General features: G+C 43.6%; 1 protein-coding gene across 3 annotated transcripts in view; it reads right to left on the bottom strand.

The window, feature by feature from the left end:
• Window positions 1–19791, bottom strand: part of LOC147241433 (cadherin-7-like) — a 117647-nt gene that overhangs the window by 10822 nt on the left and 87034 nt on the right. For all 3 annotated transcript variants that reach the window (XM_086190719.1, XM_086190718.1, XM_086190720.1), the window contains 3 exons: window positions 16878–16999; window positions 6412–6529; window positions 2520–2768 (listed from right to left, as the gene is read on the bottom strand). In XM_086190719.1, the coding sequence (XP_086046845.1) occupies window positions 2520–2768; window positions 6412–6529; window positions 16878–16999 (489 nt within the window). The remainder of the gene's footprint in view (window positions 1–2519; window positions 2769–6411; window positions 6530–16877; window positions 17000–19791) is intronic.

The raw sequence follows: 19791 nt of genomic DNA, 5'->3' as shown, positions 1-19791 counted from the left end.
CAGGATAAACATTTTAACTACAGACTCCCTCAGATCTCAGTTCACATTTGTAACCAACCCAAGAAAGGATTTTTTTTTTTTTTACCATCTGATAGTTTTAGTGAAACTCTCGAGCAAAACCAAAAAACACTGCGAAACTCCTCCAAACCCCGAGCAGGCTGGAGTTAATTGATGGTTTTGGCAGGCTTTCAGCTCTATTTTACTTGTCAACATCTCGGCTGGTATTCACAATTGGCTGACCCGGGTCACCAGTGTTTACCAAAGAGACGAGACCAGGGGAGGATGTAGCCCCCAGGTTTGACTTGTACCAGACCTCCACATGCAACTCCATTTTAACAAAGTTTCCCTGCTTATTACCCAGCTGCTTGAAGAATCATAAAAGCAGACAGGAGCCTGAACGGGTTGTAGCAAGCGTGGCGTGATGTAGTGCAGCTCCGTGTAACATTACCCTCAATTGAATATGAAATGGATTATTGAAATTTTTTTTTTTTTTTTTTGCTGCCTCAGCGGCGTCCGACTGTATCTCTGAAAACTTTGCTGAACTTCTCGGATCATATTTCATAGGAGCGCTGGCACGGCTTGCTGTCCGAATGCTAGACAGTTTTGGAGGAGGCATAACTCATGTCACGCTTCCCGCTGCCGCTTCTTTGGCATTCAGTGATTTGCTTCATTTGTCATTTGTTATACCAGAGCTAATCATCTTGGCCCACAAATATACCTCTTAAGCCAAAAGTGTCGATTTCCTGCTCTGCTGTCAGACGCTCGGGACTGCACTTACTCTTTCCAGGGGGATTTCTCTGCAGCGAGACCCACACATCACTGATTTGCTTCACCAAGCTAAAGTATTTGCTGCTTGTGCTAATATCTGTATCGACACTTGGCAACATCACTTGCTATTAGCTGCTGACACTGTTGGTTGTTTTAATGCTTTTTCCGCGGGTCTGCTTTTAGAAAAGCTCTCGCTAGCCCAACGTATATGAGCACTAATTGCGCTGACGTGAATTGTGAATTAAATTCCGAGCTCATTTTCTCTTAGTTGTTACCTAATTGAGGCATATTTGCTGCAGCAGGCCTGGGAGGAAACCAGGGCCGTGATTAAATGAGTTGTAAACAAAAAGCTGGTGACGGGGTTTTTTTTTTTTTTTTTTGTTACTATGTTTCAAATTTTAAATTGCTTAGTGCAGCCATTCCCAAACTAAGAAAACCAATTTCAAGTCTGAAAATCCTCTGTGGTCCATCCACAAGATTTACTGCTCCCAAAATTTAACAGGCTTGGAGGAATATTGGCCATGTTGAGTTTCTAGACGGCGGCACAGCTAGCATGGATTCAGGGCCTGTTTTTCTAGCATACACACAGGTAGAGCGTGAATAATCTTTAATTTTCATGCTTTCATTTAGATTTTCAGATGATTCACTTGATTCCACGACAACAGCTCTTTCTGGAGCGGGTGCCACTGCTCCATCCGAACTCTTCCGCCGCCACAGATGAGAATCAGGACCCTCAGCAACGATATAAGACCCAGACCGAAAACGGGTCCGATAAACGAAGAAAGGTCAAAACAGAGAACGGGTGAGGAAGGAAGCCGACTGTTGCTGCGCCTGTTTCTTGACCAAAAAGCTGCAATTGAACACACCACGAAAACGACGGCTGACCGTCAACACTCTCCAAACTAGCATGAAGCTGTGATCTGTACGTGTAAAAGGGGAGGGGCATGATGGAGGACTGCAGATGAGCAAACCTTGTTTCAGATCGTCCTGCCGTTTCTAAACATTTTCCTGCCGAGTGATTGAACGCAGCGTTCCGTGTGTGCCGTCCTGACGTGTGCATGCGTCACGCACCTCCGGTTCGGAGTCAAACAGCCAATCAGACCGCTCGCTCTCACAGACGCGCTGAACGAACCGATTGGAGCCAGCCGCCAAAACCCAGATTGGACATTGACAGTCCAGCCAGTAAATGTGGTGAGGACATGGAACCATGGAACGCTGACATACTGAACGGATTTAAGATGCAATAGATGAATAAGACAGGAGTGGAGCTGAGACGTTCCTACCTCTGTTGATTACTGCGATGTTAACGGTCATTTTTTTCTCCTGCTTTGTTGTGAATGAAAAAAAAATTGGATTTTTAATGCTTATTACTTTGCCTTCAGAAAATTTTAACTCTACTTGTTGTGTTTCTTTGCCTGATCACGCTGCAAATAAACCGATTTATATCTACCTCCCTATCCAGTATCATGTTTCTTTTTTTAAAATGTTTTTTCAGATTCAGAAGGTTTTATTTATCTGCGGTTAAGACCTCCAGCGGCACCATGACGACCCACCCCAGGCTTTGTGTGATGCAGGGGAGGAGCAGTGTGACCAGTGAAGGTTCCAGATTGTGTTGTCTCTAAAGGGACACGGGGTCCTTTTATGTGCTCCTTCTCACCTCCACACAGCAAATAAATAAATAAATCAAAGCATCAGTTCTTGTTGAATGAACTTACATGGCATTTCTGACACTCAGGTCACGGAGAGCTTACCCAGAAGTGTGATGATGCAGCCTAAAATAGCCAGGAGGGCGCCGGTGCTCAGACCGGTCGCCGTGTAGGCCACAGCTCCACAAGACAGGGCCACGCCGTCCGAGTCGCACTCACACACTCGCACCGAGAGTGTGTTGGTGCTGCTTAGCGCTGGACTTCCACTGTCCACGATCAACACTGGCAGACGATACACGGGCTGTTCCCGTCGTCGGAACCCCCCTCGTTTGGTCAATATGGATGCTGTGTTGTCTGTAAAAACAAAGCGTGGATTGTTGAGATGTGGAGGGAAAAATCCTGCATTTTTTCTGTTTATGAGCTTCAAATGAACAATGAAGCACATATACGACTGGTGGGAGTCCTAACGTCTGTTCTGTAATTATTGCTGCGCTGCCGTTATGCACTTTGAAATTATTTTACTGTATTAAAAGCAGGAACGCCAACAGATGGTGTCATTAGCACGATTCATTATATGGCACACCGTGGCGCTGCTCCCTGGACTCAACCACCTGTTGGCTAATAACAGCTTTCATTTGATGGTAAAAAAAAAAATCTTATATGAAATAAAATCATATCAGAACAAAAGGCAGTTGGAGAAGAGCGATTTTAGCATTACACCGACTGAAAAAAAAATACAGGCACTTCATGTCAACCATATCAAGAGATTAAAGCGCAACTTCGGATCGACTAGTTATTATTGAAATGCAGATCTGGCCTTGAAGGACAGCGTCCTGTTTTTCAGATGCTTTTTTTCGGCTTTGCTCACTGAGAAGCCCATAAATATATAAATGGTTTCAAGTTAGTAAAATCCTCTTGTCTGAAAATAGAACATTAAAATGAAGCATGTACATGTGAAACGTGTGTCTGCTGTTTGTCTTGATAGAACATCTGCGCATCACGTCAGAAAAAACAAGTGTGTGTGTGTGCGCGTGTATACTCACACAATGTGGGTCCGGCAGCTTCTTCTCTTCTGGGCTTTCTACAGGTTTTTGGAAAGATTTACTCTAGGAGAAGCGAGGCTAACCAACGGCGCTAGCTGATGCAGTTTTGTAGTAAAATGTGACAGTTTAAACCAAAAGTGCTGGATGAAGATTTGGCAGGTCACACCACGTCAGGAAACACACCTTGCTTCCCCGGCTCGTTGGTGAAATGATTAAATATCATAGCACGCAAAATCTATCAAGGCTTATAAGAGGCATTTAAAAGTGTTGTAACAATATCAATATAACATGGCTGCCAAAAACAACAGAAACTAGCCTGGACAATATCGACATTGTGTAAAGTTTCATAGGATTTGATGAAGCTGTTCTTGAGTTAAGAGTGCTCGTGCTGGATACAAGGGCACAACCAGTATCTGTACAATCGTAGACAAAGTGCTGCTCTGTTGAAAAATGTTCTAAAATCTCGAGCTCGTCTATCAAGGTATGAATAGGTTGTTGATATCGCTTTCAGACACATTTAATGAATGACAGAAACACTCAGCGAAATACGGTCAAATTTACAAGGATGCACTCTAGTCACGTCACACAAGATAGTCCTCTCCAGTTGTGCATTAACAATGAGGCTATGAGCAGGGAGAAGATAGCTTAGCTTAAGCACTGGTAACTGTTAGCTGCGATGCCGCTACAGCTGCATCATAAACCTGTTAGGTAACGTATGCTGCTAGTTCCTTTAAGCTGCACGCAAACAGAAATGGCAAGATTTTATTAGGTAGGTCCAGCTTCATGTTGTAACTTTTCCACGGCTAACGTTTTAAATCATAGCGTTAGCATGTTTTTAATAGCTACTGCCCGTGCTTTTAACTGAGTGCGATGAGGAAGCATTCTCCCAGCTGTGTGTAGCTGTGTGTTCTCCTTTTGTCACCATTGATTTTCACCGACATGATCAGCTGCGCTGCATCTACAGCAACGCCAGTTTTCACGAAAATGTCGTTAGCAGACATTGATTTGATTGATCTACTTTAACCTTGAAAAAAAATAAAACAATACAATGTTGCTCTGCAGCCTCAGAAGGCCTTTATGAGGTGTTAAATTTAACAACTTTTTAAGTACTTGTTTTTACAGATTTGCCTCGTAAAAATAGTGATCCGTTACCCAACTAACAACTGTGGCTGGTGTTATGTGTTCTAGGGTTTGTTTTTTTTGTCATGTTTATTACCCTTAATGTTGCATCATGGACACAACTGTGTTTTAGTGGTCCAATTATATTATATGTGTGTGCAGATATTGAATTAGAAGCAGTATGAGATCCACTGGCAAGAATGCAAGAGTGGGGTTTTTACAGAATTGTCCTGTTCATTCATGTACAGGGTTGTGTTTATATATAATTACATACAACGCATACTTGAGACGAAAGTGAGGGAAACACAAGAACTCTTTGCTCACTCTCTCATCACAGTCTGTCTGGCAGCCAAATAGCTCTCACCCTGCTGAACGGGGTTATCTGAAACATTCACTTCATCATGTAACACACAAGTCTGCACTCTCATGGATTACTGTGGCACAACCTCTCTACTACCGCCGCTGAAATTAACATGGCAGCCTCCGCCAAGCTCTCACGTGTGTGAACAAAACACTACACATCGCCGCAGACAGTGTCAGTCAGCGCGGAAGCGGATGATGGCGGTAAATGAATGCTTGCGTGTTTCCTATATAAGAGAGGCAAATGTTCTTCATCCGCCTACTGCTCTGCGTGTAGGTGGCGAGCAAATCATTACAGGCGCATTTCAAATTGTTTGTTAGGGTTAAAGTTATTCTGTGAACTTGCACTGAGACAATGCACTGAAATGAAGGTTGCGGCACTGCGGGTTGTAGAAAAAGACAAAAATAAAGAGGAGTTATCTCAGTTGTGCTCCAGTCGCAGTTTGTTTATGCACTCAGTTGTTATGAATAATTGGGGGGGGGGGGGGTTGTAAGGGCATTTTAGTCGCAGAATTATGGTTTCAGTTGGCATGACCGGGCTCTCCAAGAGGCAGCAGCTCCTAGGACCTCTTCTCCCGCGTCAGATTGAGTAGATTGTGTCCAGATATGTAGAGCCAAAGTGAGCAATAGCCCAGGTGTCAATTGGTAAGACGTAAGCAGCGAATTGAGGATAAACTTGTCCAACATCTGTACAGACTCGGAGGGCCACTTGTCAAGCGACTCTGATTTAAAGTGATACTTGTGATAAGTGTTTGTGCCATTTGAAGTTCTAACGAATAAGTGTCTTTGAATTGAAGAAAATGTTTCTTCCCTCCTGCATGACTTCTTTGTAACCCTGGAATGCAGAAAGAGCCAGCCGTGTATCTTTACCTTCATGCTAATGCTGACTGGCAGGTAAAGGACAGCAAAACTGCCTAAATACAAATTCTGTTTACGCGGATCATCATCCAGCATGATCTAAAACTTATTTATCCACCAAGCTGAACAAACTACAACTCTGTCAGTTCAGTGCTACGGTAAACAGTGCTAGCTGGCGCTTGATACTTGTTCCTAGTAAATTCCTCGTTATACTTCAGCTCAGATCAAAAAAATTGTGGTTTACTGAGACCACGGCTGGATTATACTGGCTAATGTGCTTGGGAGTTTGAAAACAGATGTTTATGCTGTTTTTTTTTTGTTTTTGTTTTTGTTTTTCAATTGAAGCACTTGTTCTCTGTTAGTCATTAGCTTCAAGCTAAATGTACGTGGATGACACTTTCTGCATTCTGGAGTCACAAAGGAGTAATCCAGAAGGGAAAATAAAGGTTTTGGTTGAAGAACCGCTTTAACGGCTGGGTTCGAAGTGACGCCTGGGGCTTTAAGGAGACTTAACATTAATGCAATTAGACTGATAACCACCGATGATTAAAAGAACAAACAGCAAGACCAGTCAGCCTGAAGGCAGTAGCGAAGAACAACATGGAGGGGTGGCGCACCTTTGTTATCTCGTAGCGTGAAGTTGAGGTTTCCAGCAACAGGTGCAGCCAGGGCGAAATAGAAGCGATGGCCACTCAAAGGCTCGTCCTTATCCACAGCGCTGACTGTCTGGATCACCTGAGGCAACACAGAAGACATTTAAATGAGTTACAATGTTGGTCTTCAGAGAGAGAGAGAGAGAGAGAGAGCTTCATCAGTTGGAAGGAAGCATTGCTTTGCACCCTGTCATAGATCTATGGGAGCATAAATCTTTCTTAAAACACCGAGCAGGAGTGGTAGCGCACGTTTGCCTATGTCATTTATCTCTTGAAATACAGTAAGTGCTTATTTGGCAAGAGGTTGGCCATCTCTTAGGGATGAAGTGTTTTCTTTAGAGAAGTGCTTCCTCCAAGAGCATTGCTCACTGACTGTTTTCTTAGCCTCGTCCTTTGACTAAAACACATTTTTATTTTATATGATTGCACTTGTTCTGCATCAGGGATTAATAAATGTGTGTGTGTGTGTGGGGGGGGGGGGGTAAAATCTGACTAGCACCTGTAAATTGGCTCCTTTTCACCCACATTTTTGACTCCGCTCACGGCCATTACTGGCACTTTCAGAAAATATTAATTATTTTTAACTTGACAAATCCAGCACAAAATAACATTAATAAAAGTTAGCGCCTAATAGATAACCAGGAAGTTTTCACTTTTTAAAAAAAATTTCAATATCCACGATTACAGCCATGTCCTTCAGTAAATATCTTAAATAGAGTGAGATGAAGCTACCTGCAGAGGCCAAAATATAAAGTAGAACTGCTTTTACTTGCAGCAATGCAAAATAAGCTTGCACATCGGCGAGTTAAACAGATTTCGGCCCACTTTATTTTGCCTCTGCACCCACCACTAAACACAAACCTGGTGTCTTCATAACGTATCTCTGTTGACACACTAGACTATAAATAATGCAGGAAATCAAATTACCAAATATACCAATTTATTTACACCCACCAGCATGCACTGTAATTATGTTTTTTATTCAAACAAAATGCGCTATCTGAAAATCAAGTTATCTTTTTTCCTTTTTTTGCAGTAAAAAAATGGACTAAGCATCTTCTCTGCAGCGGCAGCGGCGGCAGCAGCATGCGGGAGAAGCATATCACCCACAAACACACCATATGGACGACAAATGATAGCCACCGCCACCACCATCAAAGTGGGTGTTACTGCAGCAGTGTCCTTACAAATTTAGATCAAACCTCCTGAATCCTTTTGGAGACAAACAAGAAACTCAACCCTGTAGCAACTCACACCCGTGGACGGGATCCAAGAGATTCTAAAAAGCAATTCACACTAAATTATCACCTATCCCAGGCCTCAACAGTGCTAATATCAAGACAAAAAAAACTACATAAAAGAGGGTGAGGAGGAGAAAAAGTGATCCATCAGTGGTGAGACATGGATTATCAGTTGTCAGCAGTGATTAAATGCTGCTGGTTACGAGCTGTCAGGTATTAAGGGTTAGTGTAGGTGGTAAACGACACCCTGCCAATTATCAAAACTGGCAGGCGGGGTGAAAATTCATGAATATTTTACTCTGTTTCTTAATAAAATAGTTGCTCTTTCATCAGCAAAAAAGTAACCACAAAGCTTATTTTTCTGTTTACTGCTGCAGTGTAAGAGAACGCGGGAGGAAAAAAAACAAAACCAAAAAAAAAAGAGGGTTCGGCGCTCTAGTTGAGGAAGGTTTGGGATATTTACCGACGGATGGGGTGTTTGTGTCAGCAGCAGATCAGTGACAGGTACACACGTCAGTTGAGCGCCTCAACATGCCGTGTGTGCAGCTTCATATCATGAAAGCTGCCATTGATTCTCGGATCATAATAACTCACATGCCTCTCACTCTGTTATGGAAATTTCACATCTGATAGAAGCGTTTCTCTGTGGTTCTCAACCAGATGATGAATCCTATACACAATTTGAACCCTTTGATGTCCTTTGAATTTTGCAGATGGATTCAGAGCTTATCTCTAGGAAGGTTTCTGCCGAGGAAAAAGGACTGTAAATCAGACTTAAATCAAACACTTTGTAATGCATAATGCCTTTCATTAGTGTGGCTCTGATGCAAGGCGTTCCGCAGAACCTTTGGTGGGGAATTCTCTCATGGGTTGAAGAGAGAGGCATCGATGTAGACACAAATTCTCCCTGAAAGACATTAGCAGTGGCAGCAGACTGGTGGCTGTCGCAGGCGAGGGCGAGGAGGCCTGTGAATCACAGAATTAAATGTTTTTTTTTGGAGTTCGCGCATGGCTGCACTTCATCAAAGAAAAAAGTATATAAAGGGACAAAGGTCTGTTGTTTTGTTGCTTCGGAGGAGCGGTAGAAAAAATGTGCAAACGACAAGGGCTTGCAAGTATCAGGATAGAGCGTTGTTCATCAGAAATGCTTTTTAAAATTCAGCCAAAGAGTCGTGTTTCCCCCTCATGTTTTCTTGTAGTCATTTGAATTAGCTTTTCATTAATGCGCCCCATTGATTTAACAGGAAATTCAATTTGCGCCTCTCGAGTAGTCAGGTTGTTAAAAAACAGAGGTGGCAAATGTTCACACATTCTTTACTTCAGTAGAAGTACACATACTTGTGTTGTGGGGGGGAGGGGGGGAGATACCGGTCAAAGTAAAAGAACCGGTTCAACGCAAGAACAGGCTCTGAAATGTACTCGTCAGACCTAGGAGAATGTGTACTGATGATGTTCACTAGATGTGAACGTGTGGTTCAAGGACATCTCTACTGGCTGTCTTTGTGCAAATGAATATAATCAGACTAAGTCTTGATGTTGGAAATGTGCACAATTATTAAAAAAACATGTGCTTTAAAACCAAAGTAGCTAGATTTAAAAACACGAGGGGTTGACGGTACTGGTGTTTGTGCTGAAGAAGGAAGGAAGTGAAAGTTTCCAGTTTCCAAAGACTCAAGTGTTGTACAAATATCTGAAAAGTCTACCTAAAATGTAGGATTTTTACTGCATTACTTGACACTTCTTGTTTAATCACTTGAATAAGAACGTGGCTTGTGTGTTTTCAAGAAGTAGCCATTATGATATGGTTTCCGTCATGGAAACTCTGGTCTTAAATGTGGACACGCTCCATTTTCATGAAGCTTATTCCATTGTCCTCCTCTTTTTAAAAAAAATCTCACTTCTGAAAAGCTCCCGAACGCAACATACAAACCCGTATTAATTAACCCTAAAACATGAACCAATTACAACAAAAGTGCAGAAACCTATTCCGAGTTAGTATCCCGTTAATCTGCTTACTGCTTCTACACAGCCCTCAGATTGATCTTGGTCGGGAAGCCTTGTGCTTGAACATTAATTACCTCTGGCACAGCTGACACGCGCAGCTCAAACATGAAGAGACGAAGCCTGTAAATAAAACCGATTCCCAACTTCCTGAGTCCGCTGAGAAGTTGGCAGCCTCGTGGCTGTGAGGTGGCTTCACCTCGTTGTCACCGAGGGAGCGCGAAAGGTGACAATTTCCCTAATGAAGTTGTGACATCAAGGAGATAGATGATGTCTGATGGGCTCAAGCATTTAACAGTACTTTATACCAATTATAGGTGCCGAATGAGTATTGAGGCTGACGCTTGGAGTATCAAGTGAAATGAAAAGAAGTACTTAAGATATAAGAACATTGGACTTCAACGGCTTCATTCAGCTCTGATGTAACAAGCAGTTTGGTTCATTCAGGGTGATGAAAACAGTTCTAGAGCACCAGATTAAATTAAATAAGCGTACTGAAAGTTGGCACTGAATCCATGGACAGTATGTAGCGCTGGCGTGGAATAAAAATACCCTGATGCAAACTGGTCTCAGTAGACTGGCTGTGTATGCATCGTTAGCTCGCTCCAGTCCTCAACTCCCTATTGCATATTTTAGTCTGGAGAGTAAAAATGCCCCTTTTACAGTTTAATGTTGTTCTTTTGGTGGTGTATTTACCAGCATTCGCATGTGTTCATGATGAAAAAGCTCCTAATTACAGCTCTACGGGCCATGACTCCACCCACTTTTACAACTCTGGAACAAACAGGCTGTTTGGGCTCCTCCCTCCAGAAGCCCCAGTCCATTGTGATTGGGCAGCTGCATGATGTGTCAGAAATGCCCCGCCCATGTCCATGTGATGCGTTAAGGGGGAGCAAATCTTGACTGCTTGTTGACTCAGGGGACGAGAGAGGAAGATATTTCTCAGGTTGTTGTTTCAAGCGCTGTAAAAGAGAGACGTTTTGACTTTTTTTTTTTAAAAAGTGTTGCTTTTTTTCTTTTAATCAGGATGTAAGACAATAAATCCAGATGTTTCATGTCACTGCCCTTTACGGACCCAAAGAAATTAAATTTTTGGAATATTTTTTAAAGATATGAAATAAAATGAAGCTGCATGAACAGTATTGTGTGCAAACAGATGAGCAGAACCATAGATGATAAAGTTCAGCATGCATGAGTGCAAATGACAGTTTGACAGTATAAATATGAGTAAATAGTGCAGTATGGAAAACTACAAGAATATAGGAGTGATATGACAGCGGGGGGGACCAACTCTGCCTCCAGAGGGAGCAAAAGGCATCGCAGTGTAAACAGTCATGGGGTAGTAGGAGTACATCCGGAGTATATTCGTAGTCTCATATATTATTAACATGTATATTATATTCCTAGATGACAAATTTCATTCAAGCCAAATTCTTTGATTTAGAGTTAGAGAATGAGCGCTTTGACCTCCTGTGCGAGGTGAAAAAGATGAAGTCTCTGGTGATATATTTATCTTTAACTCCAGCGTTGTACAGAGTTCTCTGCGGTTATTTAGACTCGCTCCAGACATCCTGGATGATTGAGCTGAACTTTCACACACCAAATACTGACTGTTCTCTCTGAACGCTCCTTATTCCATAAATCTCCCCGACAATTCAAACCTCTCCCTTCTCACCATTGTTCTCTTCACACCATGAAGATTTACATCTCCTAAATGGCAGGAGCATGTAAGTGAACTGCAATTACCATAATTCACTGCAGCTATGACACAAAGCGTCTGCGTTCTTTCGAGCCACAGCTGTGTATACCGACCCAGACTAACTGGCGAGATGGTTGGCAATATGGCCAGTTTGGAAGGACGGACTTGACAAGCTTCATGATTGTGTATGCGTGGAGTTGTACGTTCTGTTTTGATTTAAAATTGTGCGGGAATGATTGGCTTTTTGGCGTGTAGCCTTTCGTTTGAGCCAGCGAAAGCCCTGGTGGCAGATGAGTCATCGAATAAGATCAAGCCAGTGCTTTAAAATTGTACTGTACTGCATCAAGAAAGTGCCACACATTGCCATGGCAATAAGAGAAGCTGTCACCAGAGGCTGTGTTGATGAGGCAAGGTGGACCTGTTTTCTTCACACCCCTCCCTGTGCTGAACCCTGGCAGCTTCCTGTGACACCGACGCCCCAAACATCACCCAGTCGTGACACACATAACTCATTCGCAGCTTTCCGCGCGCTAACGTGTCATCATTTCAACCGGCTCTCTTATTTGGGATCAATTATCCGAATCATTTCTTCTCATCGCCGTCATGTTCGCCGGCGTGATCTCAGCTGACCTGCTGAGTCTAGGGTGACCTCCCGGTGAGATCTGAGATTACATTTGTTCCATGTTCTATCTTTTTATAGAACTCCCAGTATGAAGCCGAACTCTTTTCCACATCTCTTGCGCCTTGATGTTTTTGTTTTCATCTCCCACCTTGATGCAACGCCTCCACTAAACTGATAATTTGGATGAGGACTGCAGGTCTGTTGGTGTGATTGAGTGCTCAATCCTGACACCACCAAAAACACTGGATCGTGGCAGCCCAGTTCATTCAGTCACTCTCCCATGATTGATCAGTGAGTTAGCCCATTTGAACTGGTCTTTTTTTTCTTTTCTTTTTTTAACGACACCCACAAACACCTTGCCTGCCTCATAAATGATTATTTTGTAGATGTAGTGAAATTTCCTCCAGGCAATCGTGAAATTTTTATTTTGTTGGTCAAAAATGTTATGAAATTTGAATGAAGTCCCTGACACATCCCTGAGATGGTGACCTTTGATCTTCTCCATTCATGCTTGAGTCCCAGGAAACATTTGTTATTTCCTATTGACACAGTCTGACGGGATTCCCATCAAATTCCCCTCAAGCGCTGTTTAGAAGGGACAGACGACCTGAACGGCCCGCAGCCCTCAGCTGCACAGAAGCGAGAGACAAACAACAATTCACAACGTAGCACAATCATCAGCTTTCTTTGTTTTGAAAGATGCAGAGTTAGATGAGCCAAGCTTCAAGGCGCTAAAGCTTCAGTCGACCCGTGAGCGCTCAAAAGAAGCAGAGGGAGACCTGAGCAGTGACGTCATGGGAGCCATAGTCAAGGTTTTCATCATGCCCGCTGGGAAGCTAAATGGAATGGAGCCATCATTGATGTTAGCGTTCCTATGTGTGCTTTCCTGCTTCAGGGAGACAAAATGTCTTCAGCAGAAAGGGTCTGTTAATGATGTCGCATGTAGAAATCAAGTACTCAGGGACTGGGGGGGGGGTAGCGTGATCAGCCTCCGCCCTATGCTGTCGGGATGTGACGGAAGTGGAAGTCCACTGTGCTCCCTAGAGCCAGAGGGGGCGGAGCAATGACCAGGACAACTTGATGTAGGAATGTGAAAAATAATATTCAAAAAGAGAGAGAATTTACTGCTGACTTAATTTTCACTTAAAATTCCCAAAACTACAAAAGAAAACAAATATGTTGCCTGATTTTGTTGTTGTTGTTCTTTTAATCATCAGCAGGTGCAGCAGCAGGGAGACATGGTGTACCAGTACACTTTGTAACTGATAGATTACTGCGTTTTATTTGGGTCGTTTATTGGTCTGTACATTATACGTGGTGAGTTCTGTATGGAGCCGTGAGTTCATATCAGATTTCTTATATTTCTTTTTAACAATGTGATCACCTGAGGGCAGCAGACTGAGCTGATCCTGAGCCTGGGAAGCGGCAGTAAAGTGAGTATTAACTCAGGTAGTTTTGATCGGGTAGGGTTGGAGGGGGGGGGGGTAAATAAATAAAAGCCCCAAAGCCCCAGAAATGTTCTTGACTAGTGGGCGTCTCCAAGGAGAGCAGAGCCTCTGGAGGAGCGCCGCAGCAGATTGGGGGCAGTAGAATGCCAAGTCCACTCAAGTATGTAATGGTTACACCAAAGTGATTGTGTAGTTTCACCCCACCACCACAACCAAGCCACTACAGGCCTGAACCCCCTCCTCTCACCCCATCATCATATCAATTAATACCGTGGCAGAAAACAGACGCAGCGATGATCCGTAACAAGTGGCATCTCTGGAGGGGGCCGGTGCCACGAGACGTCCTTAATTAGGCCTGAAAAATGGCAGGTTATTCCATCCCTGCACTCCCTGTTAATCTGTGCAGCAGAGCCACAGAGTCGACCCCGGCCACAACTGGCACGTTATTATTTCATCTCTGTTGCAGCTGTGCGTAAGCCAATGGGCGGAACAGCCGGTGGGCAGAGTTTGGCAAAGAGGAAGGATGCTGCCGGCGAGCGGACACAGTTAGTTCAACTAACTGTTCACGGGACGTACAGTCGAGTAGCATCTGAATTATTTAGGAATCGGGAAGGAAGTGGAGTGCACATCTGACAGGTTACAAGTCCGCCCAGTCTGCGTGCTTGCGGAGAACCCACGCCTAGTTGGAATTCAAACAGTGTTTTGCATTCAAATGTCAACTACTCCCTTTCCCTTTGCTCTGTATGTGTTTTTGGGTGTAAATTTCATCATAAAATTTCCATTTTGCCTTGTTTCATTATTCAGTCTGAAGGTGCATTCTCAGTGGTGCACTCCAGCGGCGCCGAAAAAGACGGCTGCATTTGAATGGAGCTGAATACAGAGGGGGATGAGTGAAACACAGCACTTTGGTAGTAGTGCATATTTCACACACACACACACACACACACACACACACACACACACGCACACACACACACACACACAATGAAGTGAGAGACACCGTAGCATTGTTACATATGTGAGCTCCTCCTACCGACGGCGTTACAGTCTAGACGCCTGCAGGCTTCCCCAAGGAGCGGTGACATTGAATACGGCCAGAAAAGTGTTTCTGCTGTGCGTTATGATCGCACACTCCAGTTGACCTTTTAGTAAAAAATGTCATCACTTTATCATTTCATGCTATTTAGACATTTGTGAGGGATTTGGTATTAGTGTGTGAATTCTAGTGTTAAGGCCAGAATTGCTGCAGGTCACATGATCTTGACCTTTAATCACCATAATCTCATCATTTTATCCAAGTAAACATTTATCCCACGTATGAAGACATTCCCCCAGAGCCTTGTGGAGACACTGTAAGACACGTCTCATGTGAGACACGCGAGTTCAGCTCACCCTTCCAGGTGACCTCCGACCACCAAAAGTCTTCTCAGTTCATCCCTGGATTGACGTTTCTGCCTAACGTGAAAACATTTCCCTCTTTGAGTTCCTGAGAGTTCACACCAGTGAGGACGGACGGGAGGAAAAAGACACAACAAAGACGTAAAACAAACATAATTCCAGGCTTCAGCTGTGCTTTTTGCCGACATTAAAAAAAAAAGGGGAAAAAATCAATGGAAAACATGGTGATGAATGAAGTTCTTTGAATATTTTTCTGACACGTCTGACAACAAGAGAGCACTCAGAGAGCACATCCCTCCGCTAAGGTGAACCAAGCCAAACCTTATGTAAAGGAAAAATGCAATTTTTGTTGTCGACATCCAACAGATCTGTCCAGAAGTGTCATGGATTCCATCCTGACTGGTGCTACGACCCTTCATTCACTTGGGCCTGACAGTTTCAGCGTAATCCTGCTAGCAGGCAGACGAACAGCAGTGAAAACTCCTTGGGTGGGGGGGAGACAGAAAAACTTTCAGGTCATTTTATGAGTGAATTTGATTGCGGGACATCTGCTGGCTGGGTGGAGCAGGACCGAGGCCTCCGTCACAGCGGAGCGGTTTCCAGCTACACCTTGAGGGACCTGGCGGCTCAGACATCAGCAGCGTTGAGTAAGCAATCTGTCTGCTTCAGCTGGGTAATTACAGATTCTCCCCACCTCTTCCTGCCGCCGATGATGATGCTGTCATGGGTTATGGCTGCTGCCGTGTCCTGAGGGCCGCTTTGATCGTAGGGGAATGACTTTGTTTCAGTATTGTCATCGTCTCCGCGCCATAAATCATCAGGCGCTAGTGGGAGAGAAATGTGATCTATTGAATTTGAAAGGCAGCTGAGAATGATGGCTGCTAGATAAGCTGCTCGTGTTGTTCTAAACTTTTTTTTTTTTAATAAAGAAATCACTACGCAATACCAATCATTGGAGATAAGTGGATGGATCGTTACATGAAAATAGGCCTTGGGCTGTGGTTTCAAGCATTCTTCAATAATGATGGCGGCTAATTTAGAGGCATTGTTTACTCCAGCAAATTCCCTGAGGCTTAAACAGGATTAAAACAATTTAAATTCACCGATATCTTAAAATACCTGCAGGTGCATGTGCAGTACAGCACTTGGTGAGTTTTAACAAGATAAAGAAAACATGAAAATACTTCCGGTCAACCACGTGCACAAAAAACAAAACACATTTTTTTTTTTTTTTTAAATGAAATGATTTGCTCTTCTGGTTCTGCCCCTCATGACAATCAGCTCCAGAATGTGAATGCAAATAGCATATCTAAAAGCTCCTAATAGCCATTTCCAATACAATGCATCATTGTGATCAATTGCACTTATTCAGGTCTACACGCTACTTTTGCCCTTCGCCTCTGATTGTATTTTCCAAATGCCACGAGCAGACGGATCGCCACCGCGCACAAGCCATTTACCAACAATGAGGCCAAATGCTAAACACCAGTAAAACTCCATGCATGGCTACGGCTTCTTCCCCTCGAATTCCCAGAGCTGAGAAAATATCCTCTGCTTTCCTTTTTGCATGATATGGTGGTATATTTTCTGCCCTGCTGCTCTCTCTGGTGATTGCCTAATTACACAGAAAGGAAAGTCAAACTGCGACAGAGGACCACTCCATCCCAGCGTGAGACATCACATTAGTCGCTGATACTACTGTGGATTTAGTCCACAGGCGAGTCAAGCGCTGATATTAATTTAGTTGTGTTTGACAGTTTGGAATGAGAATAACATCTCTAATGAACGGTAACAGCTACAATACCTGCTATTAAATCCTAAGGATGTGACTCGTACTAATGATGCCGTCTCCCCGGAACGACCTCGAGCTGTGAGGTTGATATTACGGGGTGCTTTTTTTTTCTGGTATTGTTTTAAGCACAAGAAAGAGTTTTAATGACTTTGAGAGTCAGCAGGTCGCTTCTGTGAGTCAAACCTGAAGCTGGCGTGGTGGGAGTAGAAAGGAAGAGATGCTCTCTTACCTGTCCCGGCATGGCGTTTTCACACAGAAGCGTTTCGTAGTCGATGGCGAAGACTGGAGCATTGTCATTTATATCCAGCACTGTGATGAGAGCGACACCCTTCCCAATTTGGGTTGGATCCTCTGAAAAAAAAAGAAAGAGAAAGAAAAAACTGATCATGTCACCACATTCTGCAAACTTTCTTTTAATTCTCCTTTTAAGTTGCCACACTTGGCCTAATTATGGAATATTGATCTTTCTTGTGTTTAATTAATCACAAAGGAGGAAGAGGAGGAGGAGGAGGACGGGGTTGGGGGGGAGTGCTGCTGTCATGAAATATGCAGGGTGCCTCCAACAGCTGGCGTCCTTAACCACTCTGCAGCGGATCAGCCAAGGTGATTACACTCGTTGCGAGGCTGCGATCGAGCCATCTTGCACAGTGGGCTTCACGCCTCTGTCTGCCTGACACACACTGATGGCTAAATGGCCGTGTCTTTGCTCAAGATGATGATTTAGCTTGGCGTCGCTGCCATGCTGGCCAGAGATGACGCGCTGACATTCAGGCCGGCTGATTTGATGGTGATAAAAGGGACGCGCAGAGCCTCGGGCCACAGACTTGTTGTCATTGGCGTGGTCTGAGGCGGGCGGATGAAATGTGAGTGACTGCAGCTGAAATGCACAACATCCCTCAACTAAAGAGTCTCTTTAGGTACAAAGAAGCCGTCGACTATAAATACTGTCATGAGGCATGCAGGGCAGTGCATTTTGTCTGTGAACTCAAAGATGTTTTCAGCTGAGAACAGTGCCCAAGTGTCACTACGTGTCAGAAGGCAGCATCTCACGCATGAAGTGACATTTCATATGGCTATTATTATATACCGCCTTCTCTTTGTTGCTATATCAGGCAAGCGCTAACACTCGGGAATCAACCAACTCGTGCGTTAGATGTAAATAAAAACACATCTTTGAAGAAAAGAGGTTTCGATAAAGAAATGAAAACCTCTTCTTTTTTTTCCCCTTCTCCAACATCGTGTGTCTGAAGATGTGAGAGCAGAGGAACTGCCAGGCTGACAGGCTGCTTGTCTTTTTTAACTTGTACTGATGTGACACAGCTGTCGAGATCGCTCGGCGGAATGTGTGTTGATGATTGCTGTCCATTGTGTTTGCGTGATAGCGGCGGAATGAAAGGAAAGCAGGAACAAAAAGAAGAGGCACTTGTGTCCTTGGAGCCACTGAGAGATGAACCAAAATTTTAAAAAACATTAAAAAAAAAAAAAAAAAAAGGCACGCAGCACTTCTCCACATCGAATTAACACAGTTCACCCGTGGGTGAGATCACCCACCCTCAGTCAGCATCTTGTCCCCACTGCTCAGGGAGACATGGAGGTCAAAATGACCATCCCGTGTGTGAATTAATATTCTCTGACAGGCCTACAACAAGCCCACAACTTCTCACTATTGTGCGCACAAGGCCACTGCGAGGGAAACAGGACGGCGAGGATTCGAGCTCACCTTAAAACACTCATTGGGAATAGTAATAAAAAGGATCTGAAGTAGCGTGGCACAGGAATGAGCCCGAGAACCCGCGAGCAGTTCAGCTTTATCGGAGGTCCAATTCTCTCGTCAGTCAACAGGGTTTTTGAACAGCTTTTCATTTGAAACGCCTGAAATAGTTTAAGGTCTGTGTCTAAAACAAATCAAGGTTGTTTTGTGTACAGCAGAAAACACGAGTTAATACCACAATTTTCAATTTCAATTTCTAAAACCTTGGTGATGCTTACATCCATCGGAGGCCAGGATGGGATTTGTAGTCAACAAAAAGCAGATGGGTGTTGACTATTGTCTGAGGCAGTTTGCTGCAATGTGTCTCACAACCCGATTTTCTTGCCGGCGTTTAACCAAGTTGTTTTTTTTTTGTGCCTAAGTATAATCACTACACCACCTTTACTGTATCGCAGTGGTACGAAAGTTTTCGGTAGTAGTATTCAGTAGTATCTGTACTTTGACGAGAATGATTTGGCATAGAAGTTGATGTACTTTCAAATTTAAGGGAGGAGGTCCAAGATGGAGTCAAGAGTCAGCACAACAGGAAAAAAAATGGATTTAAAGATACGTCTTATGTAGTATATTGACTGGCAACTTTTATTTTTACCAGAGTACTGAGGCATTCGAAGGAACTGGGAGGAACTGCCACCACAGCTGTACTTACTGGTCGTAAAAAAAACAAAACTTTCCCAAGTTCCCTTCAGTTAACTTTTAGCAGTAAATAACGATATGAGAACAAAGCAGGGATTGCATGGGTTCACTGCAGCTACAGGATGCTGATTGGATCTCTGCTGGCTCTGGACACATGATGCTGGTGTGTAATTTCAACAGATGTCCGACAACCACCACATCATGCAGAGGTTGGGGTCATTTCATGTATTTCTATGAGATACCAGCATGGAAGCCAAACATAACAACTCCGTTGGGGACTTATTTGCCAATAACTGCAGCTTGTACTGTACATTAGCCGCTATGTTTAACGTCCCTTAATGCCAACTTAACTGGGCTCCCACCGCCCATGCTGCTCTCAGCATGGGGTCAAACAACAGTTGAATAGTTTCCAGTGAATACAAAATAGCATCTTTGCTTGAAAAATCACCAATGATGTGTGAGCCTGCCAGTTCCCAGCAACAACAAAAAAACACACAGAATTAATGGCACAGAATTGGTCCTGATTTGAGCAGCTTGTTAGTCCTTCACACAGAAAAAAGGTTCATGACATGTTGTTGTAGCTGCCTGCTCACTTGAAAATGGTACGTTTGTTTTCATTTGACTTTTATAACTGCATGAAAAATTGCCTTTAACATGAAGGCAAACATTAAGCTTTCCAGGATAGCATTTGCAACTGATTAAGTTTAAGCAGATACAAACAGAGCTCAATCAAGGTCTC

This window comes from Aulostomus chinensis, chromosome 21, assembly GCF_037954235.1.
Source record: "Aulostomus chinensis isolate RoL2024-O1b breed Wild chromosome 21, RoL_Achi_v1.0, whole genome shotgun sequence".
Taxonomy (NCBI): domain Eukaryota; kingdom Metazoa; phylum Chordata; class Actinopteri; order Syngnathiformes; family Aulostomidae; genus Aulostomus; species Aulostomus chinensis.
Note: the sequence above shows the minus strand (reverse complement) of the source record. Positions and strands in the feature narration are given on the sequence as shown.